The 13,468-nt window shown below is 39.7% G+C and overlaps 1 protein-coding gene across 2 annotated transcripts; it reads right to left on the bottom strand.

Moving 5' to 3' along the window:
- Positions 1–94: 94 nt before the first annotated feature.
- LOC117302531 (CCR4-NOT transcription complex subunit 2-like) lies at positions 95–13,297 on the bottom strand. Of its 2 annotated transcripts, none has more exons than XM_033786507.1 (15): positions 13,164–13,297; positions 12,251–12,289; positions 11,357–11,409; positions 10,258–10,385; positions 9,595–9,649; positions 8,565–8,736; positions 7,781–7,960; positions 6,815–6,933; positions 5,438–5,599; positions 4,902–5,003; positions 4,258–4,374; positions 3,604–3,760; positions 2,805–2,916; positions 1,508–1,608; positions 95–986 (listed from the first exon to the last, which is right to left on the bottom strand). In XM_033786507.1, exons 2-15 carry the CDS (start codon positions 12,259–12,261, stop codon positions 746–748), a joined length of 1,710 nt encoding a protein of 569 aa, XP_033642398.1. In that variant the 5' UTR covers positions 12,262–12,289; positions 13,164–13,297; the 3' UTR covers positions 95–745. The 2 variants fall into 2 exon arrangements, with proteins under 2 accessions (XP_033642398.1, XP_033642399.1); XM_033786508.1 differs by having other exon boundaries at positions 5,453–5,599.
- Between the last annotated feature and the right edge of the window lie 171 nt (positions 13,298–13,468).

The raw sequence follows: 13,468 nt of genomic DNA, 5'->3' as shown, positions 1-13,468 counted from the left end.
TAAGCATAACAAAACTACCAGGCACAGAATAATCTTGTTGAACAGAAACTGGTTCCCAGCTAAGTTAAAATTTGTTGCAACTGGCGTCCGATCATTTTTTTTTTTTTGCTTAGCAAAGAAATTTGGTAAGCAGTACTTCCTGCTTAACAGCTTCATGTAACTTGGCCCTGATCTACAACCCAAGTTGGGATGGGAACTATTTATTTATAAGTTTTGATTACAGCTGAAATAATGCTCAAACCTTATCGTCTGACCGCTCTACGAGAATGATCACCCCTGGGAAATAAGGTTGTTAAGAAATATCTTCAGAATCCTGCACAAGATAGTAGCCTTTAGGTAAGTATTGGATTGCCTCCATCCCAAACCCCTCTACCCCCTTACCCCCGGCACTCTTCTTTCACATGAATTTATACCTATAGCATTTCACTTTCTAAAGGTACATCAATGATCGCTTATATGGCCAGGTCCAAAGTAGCTGCTACAGCTACGGCTAGATTTCCACGTCATCATGCGTGGAAGTATAGGACGTCCTTAGAAACACACTTAGCAACAGCCAAAGCCGTAGTTGTAGCAGCCAATTCAGGTTCGGCCTAACTTTTTAAACTTCGCACATATTTAAATATTTCTTGGGAGTTAAAGTCAATACTGAAAAAGAAAAGAGTTTGTTGGTTCTGCCCAAACGGAAACGGGAAAAAAATAACAGCCACTGTAGCAAGGGTACCCTTCATCACTCCGTGTGACGTCGTCAGTGTGCCATGACGGGATTCGTAGACACGTTGTGGTGGAACGATGCTGGCAGGTGGGGGCGCTCTTCAAGCTTATCGTAATCCAGATGGAACTCCTTGGGCACCTTGGTCCACCGGAGGCAGTCGAAGAAGTAGTAGAGGCCTCGCTCGTAGAGGTTCGTCTTGACCTGGGGCTCCATCATGGGCCCCCTGGTGATCCAGACTCTCTCCTCCTTGTGGTATCGCCAGTCTCGGTTGTAGCTGTAAAAAGAAATTAGAGTGGTAAAAAAACACCTAACTACTACAATAATTCCTCAGATACAACAACTTCATGTGTAACTTATCTAACCAGTTTAATCAAGAATGCAAAATTTTCTCTAACATAAGGGGTCGATTTCATAGAACCGATTTAACACACATATTAAGCACACCTTTGGTAATTGTCAAAAACCAGTGTTCTCACTTTGTGTATCTCAACATTATGCAAAAAACAACTCAAATTTGGACTCAATTGTTTGAAACACCCTTGTTGCACAAAGTTGTGCACTTTCAGATGACCCCCAAAAATATTAAAAGGCTTCCGGCCTGAAACCTTTACAAATTTAGGAAAGAAATTACCTTTTTCTCAAAAAACTACGTTACTTCAGAGGGAGCCGTTTCTCACAAAGTTTTATACAATCAACAGCTCTCCATTGCTCGTTTCCAATTGATTTTTGTTATGCTAACAATTATTTTGAGTAATTACCCATAGTGTTCAGTGTCTTTAATGTGATATAACTTACAGTTCCGCTGCAGCTGCTAGCTGTAAGACATCTCCACCGTGGGTGTAGTAAAGATAGAACAAGAGATCCTCTCCGTATCGACTCAACTTAATGGGAGCCAACTGCAAGACAGAGTCAGGAAAAAATAAACACAGCGAATTAGGCTACAGCTAGATCAGCGCGTCTGCCAAACATTTCATTTCATTTTATTGGAATCCGATTTCGTGGCCCACAGGCCAAATTGCACATGATTTACAATAATTAAATAGTAAAAACATAAAGAAAATTTAAGGCAGAATTAAAACAAGATATTAAAAAAAGAACACATGTACAGCACTGGTGGAATACAAACAATGATGAATTGCAATAAAAGACATTGAAGGGCAAGAAGGTTGGCGATGACAGTCACACATAGAACAAAACGGACATAAAACGGGAGCCCGAACATGGTGATGCTGCAGCTTAAACAACGCCACCACAAGCAAGTGCGTTGTAGCTAGGCATATCTAGCCCTAGCTGTAGTCGAAGTCACTGTTTCAGACACGGCCTTAGCCACGTTTAATATTATTATTAATATTTATTCGACCAAGACAAAACAAAATGTACACAAGTATATATAACAGCACAAAATAATAAATATGTACACGTTTGGCATGCTCTATCAACCTATAATCCTTGGCCCAGTTTTCGTAAAGCTTCTTACAGCCATTGGACCCTTTCGGTAAACAGTATTGTCCAAGGCCCACACTTCGTGTACCACAACTTCTATATAAAATAACAAACCTGTGGAAATTTAGGCTCAGTCGGTCATCGGAGTCGGGAGAAAATAACGGGAAACCCCACCCTTGTTTCCGCACGTTTCGCCGTTTCATGACATGGTGTTTATAATAAATCCATAATTCTCGACTACCCATTCATCTGACAAGACGAGGCCTAAAAAGTATCAGTTCTACAACAAGAATTGATATTGTTTTGATGTTTTCTCAAAAAGTAAAGCATTTCATGGAATAATATTTCAAGAGAAGTCTTTCACCATTACCTTCTGTACACCCTGTAAATTATTTGTAAACCTGTGAACTTTTTTTTTCCTGTACCGAAAGGGTCCAATGGCTTTAAGCACACAAAGTGTTGCTTACCAGGATAAGGTTAACAGCCAAAACACCATGCCGTATTTACTATTTGTAACTTGGATCCTACTTATTTTTGCTTAGCGGAATATTTAATTGGGAAAAAGAATCCTACTAAAATACATCTTTTAACGCAAAATAAAGAAGAAAAAGGTTTGGATTAAAATTTTGAAATTTTGAAGTGGCCTTACCTTGTCCCTGATATGCATATTGGTGATATACTCCTGCGGCACATGGAAGTCAATATCTTGGGGTCGGCTGGGTGACTCCGCCCATGGCGACTGGAACGTGCCGTACAGATTCCTGAAACATCAAATAAAGGATTCAGTTTTAAGTTGCATTATTGTAAAACAATCAGGGAGAGGTATCAATGTAGCTTTGGTTTGCAGTTACACCATGTGTGTATCTGCTTGCTGGGTAGATCATGTTCTTTTGAGAAACTGCTTGCTTTATATCATACTAATGCGGAGTAAATTTTTCAGAATTCGGGAGACTTCTCTTCTTCCGCAGAGTAGACTTCTGAAATTTAGGAGACTTGTCAGTTCTGAAAAGTACTGTCCTACTTTTCAGAGAGATAGTCAGAATTACATTCGACAAAATACGCACAAAGTTTCCATATAAATAGGGAGATTTACATATTTTGTTCATCAGAACATGATTAGTCTATTTTCGGAAAACTTTCTGCAGGATCAGGGAGCTCTGCATTTGAACAGAAGACTTTAGTCGTTACTACTCAGCGCAAAACCAGACTTTGTGCTTCTTCTCACCCATACACTCTTGATTTGCTGAGATATGGAACAAAGAGCCATTCTTTATTCACTGTACTGCATCTCTTTGAACTCCTTGCCTTGTGCATGTTTCCCTCCATCCTACAATCTAGATTGTTTTAAGAGGAATATCAATTCCTACCTTCAACTCCCTGAATGGTTTTGAGCATTGTTGGGACCAACTGCGTTCATTTTTGTTAATTTTGTTTTAATCAAGACTTACTCTGGTGAGTTGAGATTAAGGCCTAACGTTGTCAGGTCGCTCCCCAATGCTAGCTGTACCAGGTTAGGATCCGTCTCCGCAGCTCTGATGAACGTCAGCAGGCCCACTATTCCAAAGGGATCCGTCACAATACCCGGTGGGATGTGCGTTATCTTACCTAGAGTGCAAGACAATGAGGATGAGAGGCAATCCTGACAAAAAAAAGGGCTCAAACTGCGATCTTAGGAGGTGTTTTAGGAGGTTTTTTTTAAATCAATCAATCAATCACTACATAATTTCTAATCAATCAAACAGAAATGTTGTTCAATCAATCTTTGTTAAGCAAATCAATAAATACATAATACCAATAGGCAAAGGATACAGATTGCACACTTGAGCCCAGGGGTCGATTTCGCAAAGAGTTAAGACTACTCCAAACTTAGGACTAGTCCTAGCAGATATTCAAAACTTAAAGCTAGTCCTAACTTAGGACTAGTCCTAGACGATACTAAAATTGATGGCAAGTCCTAAGTTAGGATGAGTAACGTGCCTAACTCGAGATAAGACTATTTGGTATCAAACCATTCACATTCATTTTTTACGGGGCGTGGGGGTAGATGATGGTCAAGGGTTCTGAGCGGGGGGGGGGGGGGGGGGGGGGTTGAGGTGTCTTACCATCTTGGTGTATGACGATGCCTCTCTTCATTTGGTTGTCGTTGTTGCTGTTATTGTTGGCCGCTTTGTCACCGGGAAACCTTGGGCTCTCCTTAACTGCCCCCGTACTGTTTTGATCTGTTGAAAAGTCAAGTGGTATGATTTAAAACTTAGCGTGTAGGGACTCGTCAGGTAGGGACTGAAAACCCAATCCACATGCAAGGCTCCGGTCCGAGGTGGGATTCGAATCGAGATCCACAGAGGTGAAAGGCAGGGAAAGAAAGGGCATCAAGGCAATGACCAGGGAGCATGGAGGCAATCGCCTTAGTTGCCCCCATTAAGTATCAGGCCTGCAATGGCTTTACGCCCCTTCCGAAGGAGGAAGAGTGAAGGGCTAGAAGAAAAGGGTAGTACCTGTAGATTTGTTCATGATGTGACGCGAAAGGGGCTTCAACATTCAGTATTTTGGACTATGTGGGACTACATTTGAATTACGAGACCTAGGCAGCCAATTCAACCAGGAACACCAGGGCAAACCCCTTCTCTTTTCAATGAGTGCACTGTGTTATTTTATTGGCATTACATGTACACAACACACGGGACCAACAGCTTTACGCCCCTTCCGAAGGAAGAAGAGTGAAGAAGCGAGAAGGGAAGGTTAGTACCTGTAGATTTGTTCATGATGTTTGACCCAGGTAATGCCGGGAAGTCCTCGCTCTGCATTGTAAACTCAGGTACAGGATCTGCCTGCTTGTTGACCATTCCAACTGCAACAATTACATGCAATAACAATAAACAACAATTATCATTTATAGGGCGCCTTAGACCCCTTGCATAGGAAAGGGATGTGATAGGTTGTTGACGAAAACACTGTACTATGAGCGCAAAGCGAGAAGGCCTGCTTACATACATTTATCTTTGGTTTTGAAAGCCTTACTCTACGGTGTTCCATATGGTTTTAACTTCATTTTCTTATGAATTTGATCTTAATTTTGTTCATGCCAGAACCAGAGGCCTTCCGTTTGTCAGAGGTGAATGTCAAGATCAGAAATACATGCCCTTGTCAAGGCGGTTGAATATGACAAGTTATACGGGATAATACAGGTTGAAAAACTACAAAATATTTATTATGAGACTTGACACTTATTAACAACTTGTTAAAGACTTCTACATATTTTACTGAAAAAAAGAGCGTTTGTACCTCCAATGGTCTTACCGTATGCAGGTCTCCCTGCCATTGGATTAGGTGGGAACAAACTTAAGCTGTTGTTGTCAATCTGCTGAGGAGTGGGCTGCTGCTGTCGCCCTCTGTTGGCCAATACCGGAAAGTCGGACATGTCCAACGATGGCGTGCTCTCATTTACTGTTAAATTGAGGGGTGAAAAATGTGAAAAAGGTAGATAGATAGCACCATCAAATCTACAGCAGTTTGATATTAATTGCAAAAAATAGTAAATGGCCCGACATTTCAACCCTGGCAGAGTCTTTCGCTTATAAAAAAAAAATAAAAATAAAAAATTCTCAAACAAGGGGGACCCTCAAAAAATTATTATCAGTGTTTTTAAATCTTACTATAAACCTTTTCTCTTAACCTTTAGAAACAGGCATTTTTGTGGACAAGACACCTAAATCATTCAACATCCTTCCCTCCTATGGTCACTACACAACAAATTGTTTGGACCCTGCATGACCCTGTGATAACCATTTGTTAATAGTGCCTACCGACACTAGTCCTTCTAAATCTTTAAATTTTGCAATTGAACAGTATTTCTTACCGCATGAGGGTGCTTTTAATCACAAATTTCCTTGTAAAACATTTACAGTTTTATCGTTTTTTCGACCACCCAGGTAGAGAAGATGATGAAGTAATTTTTTGTATTTATAGATAGCGGAGGAAACCCACGCAGTCAGGAAGGGACTTAAAGGCAGTGGACACTGTTGGTAATTACTCAAAATAATTATTAGCATGTTTTAGTATAAAACACTGTGAGAAACGGCTCCCTCTGAAGTAACGTAGTTTTCGAGAAAGAAGTAATTTTCAACGAATTTGATCTCGAGACCTCAGATTTAGAATTTGAGGTCTCAAAATCAAGCATCAAAAAGTGTGACAAGGGTGTTTTTTTCTTTCATTATTATCTCACAACTTTGATGACTGATTGAGCTCAAATTTTCACAGGTTTGTCACATTAACTGTGAAGACTAGTCTTCGACAACTACCAACAGTGTCCAGTGTCTTTAAAGGGTCGGGTACTTTTTGTAGGACACAAAACACAATGTCCACAGATTTAAATAAACCTTGCACAGTTTGAAGATAATGATGGAAGAAAGCTCACCTTAGAATATTACTTGCTGAGGTGCTGTAGTTTTTTAAAAATGAGTAAAACCCCACATGCAAGGCTTTGGTTAGAGATTGGATTCGAGCCGGGGTCCACAGAAGTGAAATGTAGGAAGAAAACAACTCAACCAACCTACACATGCACTCAAATTGTCTTTGTTCAACTCGAAAATAAGTTGAAAATACTGAGATGAATAAGATGTAACAGGAAATCAAACATGGAAAACAAATACAATTTCTAACCTGCATTGAACGATGCGGCAAGTGACTGGGGAGTGAAGTTCCCTAACAACGTATTTTGCGGCCCACCGTAACTCTGCTGTCTCGTCATGCCAAATGCTCCAATCGTTGATTGCGTTGACCTTAAAAACGAAAAAGAAGAAAACTAATTAATTCTAAAAAGGCCACAGACAAATGGCTTCAGGAAGAATAAGAAACCTTCAAACTTTTTAAGGTTTCATGAAACATCTAGTAATAAAAATAATAATAATAAGACTTGTAATGCGCAAATATCCACCCCGCTGGGTGTTCAAAGCGCAGTACAACCAAAAAACAAAGAACAAAAAACTAAACAAAGAAAATCAGATTGAGTAGCTGCTGTCAGGCGCTCAATCAAATAGAGCTGTTAAAAATAATGAAGGTTGGCTAGCGGTGACCCCATTTAAAGGGAAGGTATACGTTTGGTAATCAATCTTAAAATTAATGACAATAAAAACATTTGGTTAGTAGAAGCCTACAGTAGTGTTTGATAGAATAAAGCATTTTGAGAAATATTTCACTTTGAAGTAATGTGGTTTTGTAAAAAGATAAAGAATTTTAAGCAAAAAAAAGTTGAATCTGACAAACGCATATTACTGGCAGCTCAAGATCGGTCTATTTGGAAGCTTCTTCTCACCAGTCAGGCAGCAGGTGCAGAAATGCATGATGCTGACGATTGATTGATTGATTGATTGATTGATTGATTGATTGATAGCATGATTGATTGATTGATTGATTGATTGATTGACGTTTCAATTTTTTTTTACTTTTCAAAACAAACACTTCCATTCACATAATTTTTAGTTCTCTATGTTTTTGATTGACTGATTGATTAATTCATTGATTGATTGATCAGTTGATCGATCGATTGACTGATTGATCGATTGATTCATTGATCGATCGATTCATTAATTGATCAATCGATTAGCAGGAATCTCTCTTCAAACTCACCCTCCAAGCATCCTCTGCTGTTGTTGTTTCTGCTGCATGGCTACTAAACTTGGCGAAGTCCTACTGTTTGGACTGGGCATGCCGGACCCTAGCGTTCCTACCCTGCTCTGGATGCTCATGGGCCCCTGGTTTGTACTCGTTTGTACCTGGCTGACTCGTGGACCAACGGGCAACATTCCCCTAAAATCGTATCAAAGCAAATAACAAATAATGGTGATCAGGGTTGTAGCTAGAACAATTTTAGTGGTGGGCTATTCATCAATTTGTTCCTATTTACTCTATTTACCTATTATACTGGTTGTGATTTCTACCATTAGTGTATCAGGATACATCTGTGACAATACATGTTTAAAATCAGGGGTACTAAAACTTCCTGGGGGCAAGTTAAGCCCAGAGTTTATTAGCCCGGTTGTCTACTTGACAAAATAATTGTTAGCATAAAACCTTACTTGGTAATGAGTAATGAGGAGAGGTTGATAGTATAAAACATTGTGAGAAACGGCTCCCTCTGAAGTAACAAAGTTTTTGAGAAAGAAGTTATTTTCATTGAATTTCATTTCAAGATCTCAGATTTAGAATTTGAGGTCTCGAAATCAAAAAGCACACAACTTCGTGTGACAAGGGTGTTTTTTCTTTTATTATTATCTCGCAACTTCGATGACAGATTGAGCTCAAATTTTCACAGATTTGTTATTTCATGCATATGATGAGATACAGCAAGTAAGAAGACTGTTGACAGTTGTAAATAAATAACATTTCTGTAGCCAAGTTCTGTTGACCTCACCTGCTTGGTGATGGGGGCGTCGGTGTTATTTGTCCTCCTATGCTACCGTGGTGACCTGACATGCTGCGACTCGGGAAGGGAAGCTGCTGCTGTGTTTGTTGTTGTGGGTTGGGCATACCCCGCTGCATCCCCGACTGCTGCTGCTGCGACTGCGCCTGCTGCAAACCCAAACCTGGACATGGGAAAATTATTTTAAACAAAAAGAGTCACTCACAGCGCAGGAATTTCATCTTTGAGAGAGAAAGGCTATTTTCATTATGCGAAGATGCGAAGGGCACATCCACTGGATAATCTTAACGTCGAGGGGAATGCTTTGAAGGGGCACCAAGGCCAAGGCCTCAGAGGAACTCCAGACCCACAAGCGTTTTTTTTAAGAGGCACCAAGGGCAAGACCAGGGCCCAACTTCATAGAGCTGCTTAGCACAAAAATTTGCTTAGCTTGAAATTTCTTCCTTGATAAAAACAGGATTACCAGCCAAATTTCCATTTGTTGCATAGTGCTTGTTACTGGTATTCAGCTTAATTGTTTGCTTATCCTGAAAAACACATGGAAATTTGGTTGGTAATCCTGTTTTTATCAAGGAAGAATTTCCATGCTAAGCAAATTTTTGAGCTTAGCAGCTCTATGAAACGCGGCCCTGGACAACACAGGCAATGACCTCTGTGGCCTCCGAATTCGAGGTCTACACTCAGGGGTAGTATGTTCGCTTATGTCAATGTTATCATTAAAGTGCAAAGAATTATTGCAATTCTTTTTAATAGGACATCGTTTCAAACAACAGTTAAATTACTTGTCGAACAGAGTACATCACTTTGCAGTCAGTAATAGGCTTCAAATTACACAAACAAAATGATTTCACAGTATGATTTGGGATCCCCAAAGAGCACTTGATAAAATCTGTTTAACGCCGTGTCCGAAACGATGCCTTGGGTTACAGCTACGGCTAGATGTCTGCCTATTCGTTAACACTGACAGACGCGCTAATCTAGCCGTAGCTGTCGCTGTTTTGAACACGGACTTAAAACTTACCATGCTGACCATAAATGCCAAACTGCGAAAGTGACTGTGACTGCGACGTCAATAGCTAGAGGATAAAAAAAAAAATCCAAAGAATTTAGCATAGTAGTAAAAACATCATCCAAAATGCAACATTGTCAAACGGATATTATAAACAACACTTCAACATATAGAAAAGTAATAATATTATCTGTAAGTATTGTTTAAAGCTTTGCATGGTGTGGATAAATAGGAACAAACTATAAATAAATAGTAAACTTGCGGGTACAACCATGTGTAAACCTCTCTTGTGTGAGTGTTTTGGCTCCGAGAAGAGCCGGTGTGGTCTCGACGTTTCAAACAGTATACTCTGCTCGTTCTGAACAGTATACTCTTCCTTCTGAAGACGAGCCGAGGCGATTGCCTCCATGTCTCATGGTCATTGCCTTGGTGCCCTTGAAGTGCTACAGTCATGATAGTAGAAATTGACAATTTCCTCATAGGGTTCCCTTTACCAAGGAGAAAATGCCTTGGTGCCCTTGCCTTTTTCAAAAACAAAGCATAAGGGCCTGAGACATAACACTAGCTCGTTCATTGAGCTGTCTTGGCAATAGATATGGGTTCAGAGAAAGACAATGTTTGACAAATTTAATGTAAGTGATGTAGTTTTCGGAAGTTGTGTTGTAGAAAACTCACATCCTTATGTGAAGTAAACATGCTGGAGGGTGGGAAGTAGGCGGAGTTCTCGCTGAAGTCAGCGTCACTCTCTTTGTAGAAGCCCATCTTGTTCTTGAGTTTCATGCCTGAACCCAGCAAACCAAAATCTGCGAAAAATAATCATGAACAATTATTGTAAAGATTACTTTCAACATTTTAAGATGTTGAATTTTGCAGCAGGGATAAAGAATATGGTTTTTACCCTTACACTGATGTGTTTTTGGCACTTTTTCATTTTATCGAAGTCGAAGTCTTATATAGCTACCAAACAAGGCACTCAAGGCGCTTAGTATATATACAAACTTTCAGAAAGTTATGAATTCTAATACCCAATTAGTTAGCACCTCATAAGGGTTTACAAGGTGCTACGGCGCATTAAGCAGCCACAGCCAGGAACACTGGGGCTAACCCCTTCTCTTTTCGAAGTGCACTGGGTTCTTTTACATGCGTTACACAACACATGGGACCAACAGCTTTATGTCCCACTCGAACTCCAAAGCAATGGTCAAGTGTCTTGCTTAAGGACACAAGTGTCACGGCTGGGGATTCGAACCCCCACTCTGCTGATCAGAAACACCAGAGTTTGAATTCAGCGCTCTTACGACACTTCTCGTTTATTCGTTGCGGTACCCACTGCTAAGGATTCGAACTGCCTCTAGCCATCGGGCTAGTTCGGTGGTCCAGTGGTAAGACCTCTGCCAAGGTCAAGGGTTTGAATCACTCCTGAAAGATTTGCCTGTAGCTTTTTCTTCACAGAACTCAGAAAAGTACCGAGTATACTGTACTAAATACACATCATTGTAAGGATATTGCAAGGGTAAACTCAGCTGAGGTCTAGAAATCAACTCAAAGATTTTAGTGAAAAACTACATCAAATATTTTACTCAAAAACTACACTACCTCAGAGGGAGCTGTTTCTTACAAAATTTTATACTTTCAACAGCTCTCCTTTGCTCGTTGCCAAGTAAGTTTATACGCTGACAATTACTTTGAGCAATTAACAATAGTGTCCAGTGCCGTTGATGCACTTTAACCCATATTTTCTGTTTAGCATTATAGTGAGAAATGCAATACTTACCACCTAGAGACATGTCTGGTTGACTTTTCCTCCCATCTTGCGACATTCCTGGACTGTTGAGCAAAAATAAAAAGAAACATAACTTCCCAAATCCAAATTTGTTTATGTTTGTTGTATTTTTATACTGTTATGCAACTTTGTCCCAAGCAAGGTTAAGAGGCACTCTTGGTATGGGGGCTGATAGAAGAAGACATTTAAGATGAAAATAACTCGGGTAGCTGAAGGTAGGAATTGGATGGAGGAAAACAAAATTTGTCTGTTTTTGCGGCAAAGTTAAAGCCTGGAATTTCATCTCTGAGAGGGCCATTTTCATTTTGCAAAGAGCACTTCCTTTGGAAAGTCTTAAAGTTTATTGGAATGCTTTGAAGGGGAATCAAGACCAGGGCCCAATTTCATAGAGCTGCTAAGCACAAAAGTTTGCTTAGCATGAAATTTTTGCCTTGATAAAAACAGGATTACCAACTAAATTTCCACATGATTTTCAGGATAAGCAAACAACAGCTGAACACCAGTAACAAGCAATATCCAAAAAATGGAAACTTGGTTGGTACTCCTGTTTTTATCAAGGAAGAAATTTCATGCTTAGAAGCAAATTGTGCTTAGCAGCTCTATGAAATTGGGCCCAGGGCAACAGAAGCCATTGCCTCCATATAACTCCAGGCCTCCCTGTGTTTTTTTTATTGTTGCATTTTATCAAACTATTGTAAATCGTGTGTTTATTCAGTTACCATAAATAGTTGAGTTACTCAATTTAACCTTAAGTTAAACAAAAGGGGGGGGGGGTATCTTTCTTCTTTATAGTTTGGCAACAATGCAAAGGAAACATTTTGATTTGGCAGGAAATAATTTGTTTATGTCCTAACTCTACGGTTTTCCTGATGAATAATTACTTACTCTATTTCCATTTTCACTTCTGTTGTTTTCAAACCGCGCCTGTCAAAAAAAAAAGAAAATTACAACACATGTACATCAAAATAATGTCACTTGTCAATTCTGGAAATTTTCCCCCATTTTGGAAAGTTACATACCCTGTCACCACTTTTTCACTTGTAGATGTTGTAATTCTGAAAATGTGGTGGCACTTTTTGGCAGGATACGGTAATCTTTCACATGCAAGTCTTCACATTGAAACCTGGCTTATTTTTCTCAACTGTCGAAAAGCATTGTGGGAAGGAACACAGGGGGCTTCGACTGCCCCTTCGATGCCCCTTCCCACAACAATTAATTAACAAGTCAAAATTACTCAATGCCTTTCCTCAGTTGCTCTATCGTTTGACGATAGACGTTATAAATAACCATCTTAGCTTACTTAATAAGATTCTTATTTACAGGAAAAACGGTGACGAAACAATCGAGATGCACAGATTTGACGCGAGGCGCACAATATAATTGGCCAATGAACAACCACCTTTTGACCTCTAGATAGGTGAGGGCGCCCAACTGAAATGACATCATGTGGATAAATCAGTGATTCAGTCAGGCGCCTAGGCGGTCTTCGCGATGCTATGTCACGGGTACTGCCCATGTAGTTTATCAACCATCAAATAAGTACGTACATCAACATTGTACTTGTGTTGGTTGTACACTGTACATGTATGATGTACATACCCAGATATACGGTCTAAGCTAAACTTCCGTGCTATCTGGTGATCAACATCATGCGCCATGTACATGTACGGATTCGCATGTACATGACGTTCGTACAGACGCTGCACAACACACGAAATTGAAAACATCAATCACAACATCCAAATTCACGAGAACAAAAATGCTTTTGCAACAGTTAAAATTACTCCAAATACATTACCTGGCTCATGAAATAATGTAAGCATTCCTCTCCAATATGGACCATTCACTCAGAACTGAAATAAGTTTGAAGTAGAGATAAATGCCTTGTTTTGTTACCGATGCACAAAAAGCACGTAAATTGTCAATTTCAAAAGCAAGATGGCCGACGCTCTCATTCATTTGACCCCAATTGACCTCATTTAACTCGATCTAAAAATAGATATCGGGGTCCAAACAATCTCTCAACATCAAATTAAACATTTTGTTTAAACAAATAAAATAAATATTAGACTGTTCTTTAGGTTAACATAAATCATATTTCAT

The sequence above is a fragment of the Asterias rubens genome, chromosome 18, assembly GCF_902459465.1.
Source record: "Asterias rubens chromosome 18, eAstRub1.3, whole genome shotgun sequence".
In the NCBI taxonomy this organism is placed as follows: Eukaryota; Metazoa; Echinodermata; class Asteroidea; order Forcipulatida; family Asteriidae; genus Asterias; species Asterias rubens.
Note: the sequence above shows the minus strand (reverse complement) of the source record. Positions and strands in the feature narration are given on the sequence as shown.

Coding starts and splice junctions, on each gene's coding strand:
- LOC117302531 (XM_033786507.1), bottom strand. Junction 3,761..4,257: donor CATCGTCATACACCAAGATG/GTAAGACACCTC, acceptor CTTGCACTCTAG/GTAAGATAACGCACATCCCA. Junction 987..1,507: donor CTAGCAGCTGCAGCGGAACT/GTAAGTTATATC, acceptor TTCTTTTTACAG/CTACAACCGAGACTGGCGAT.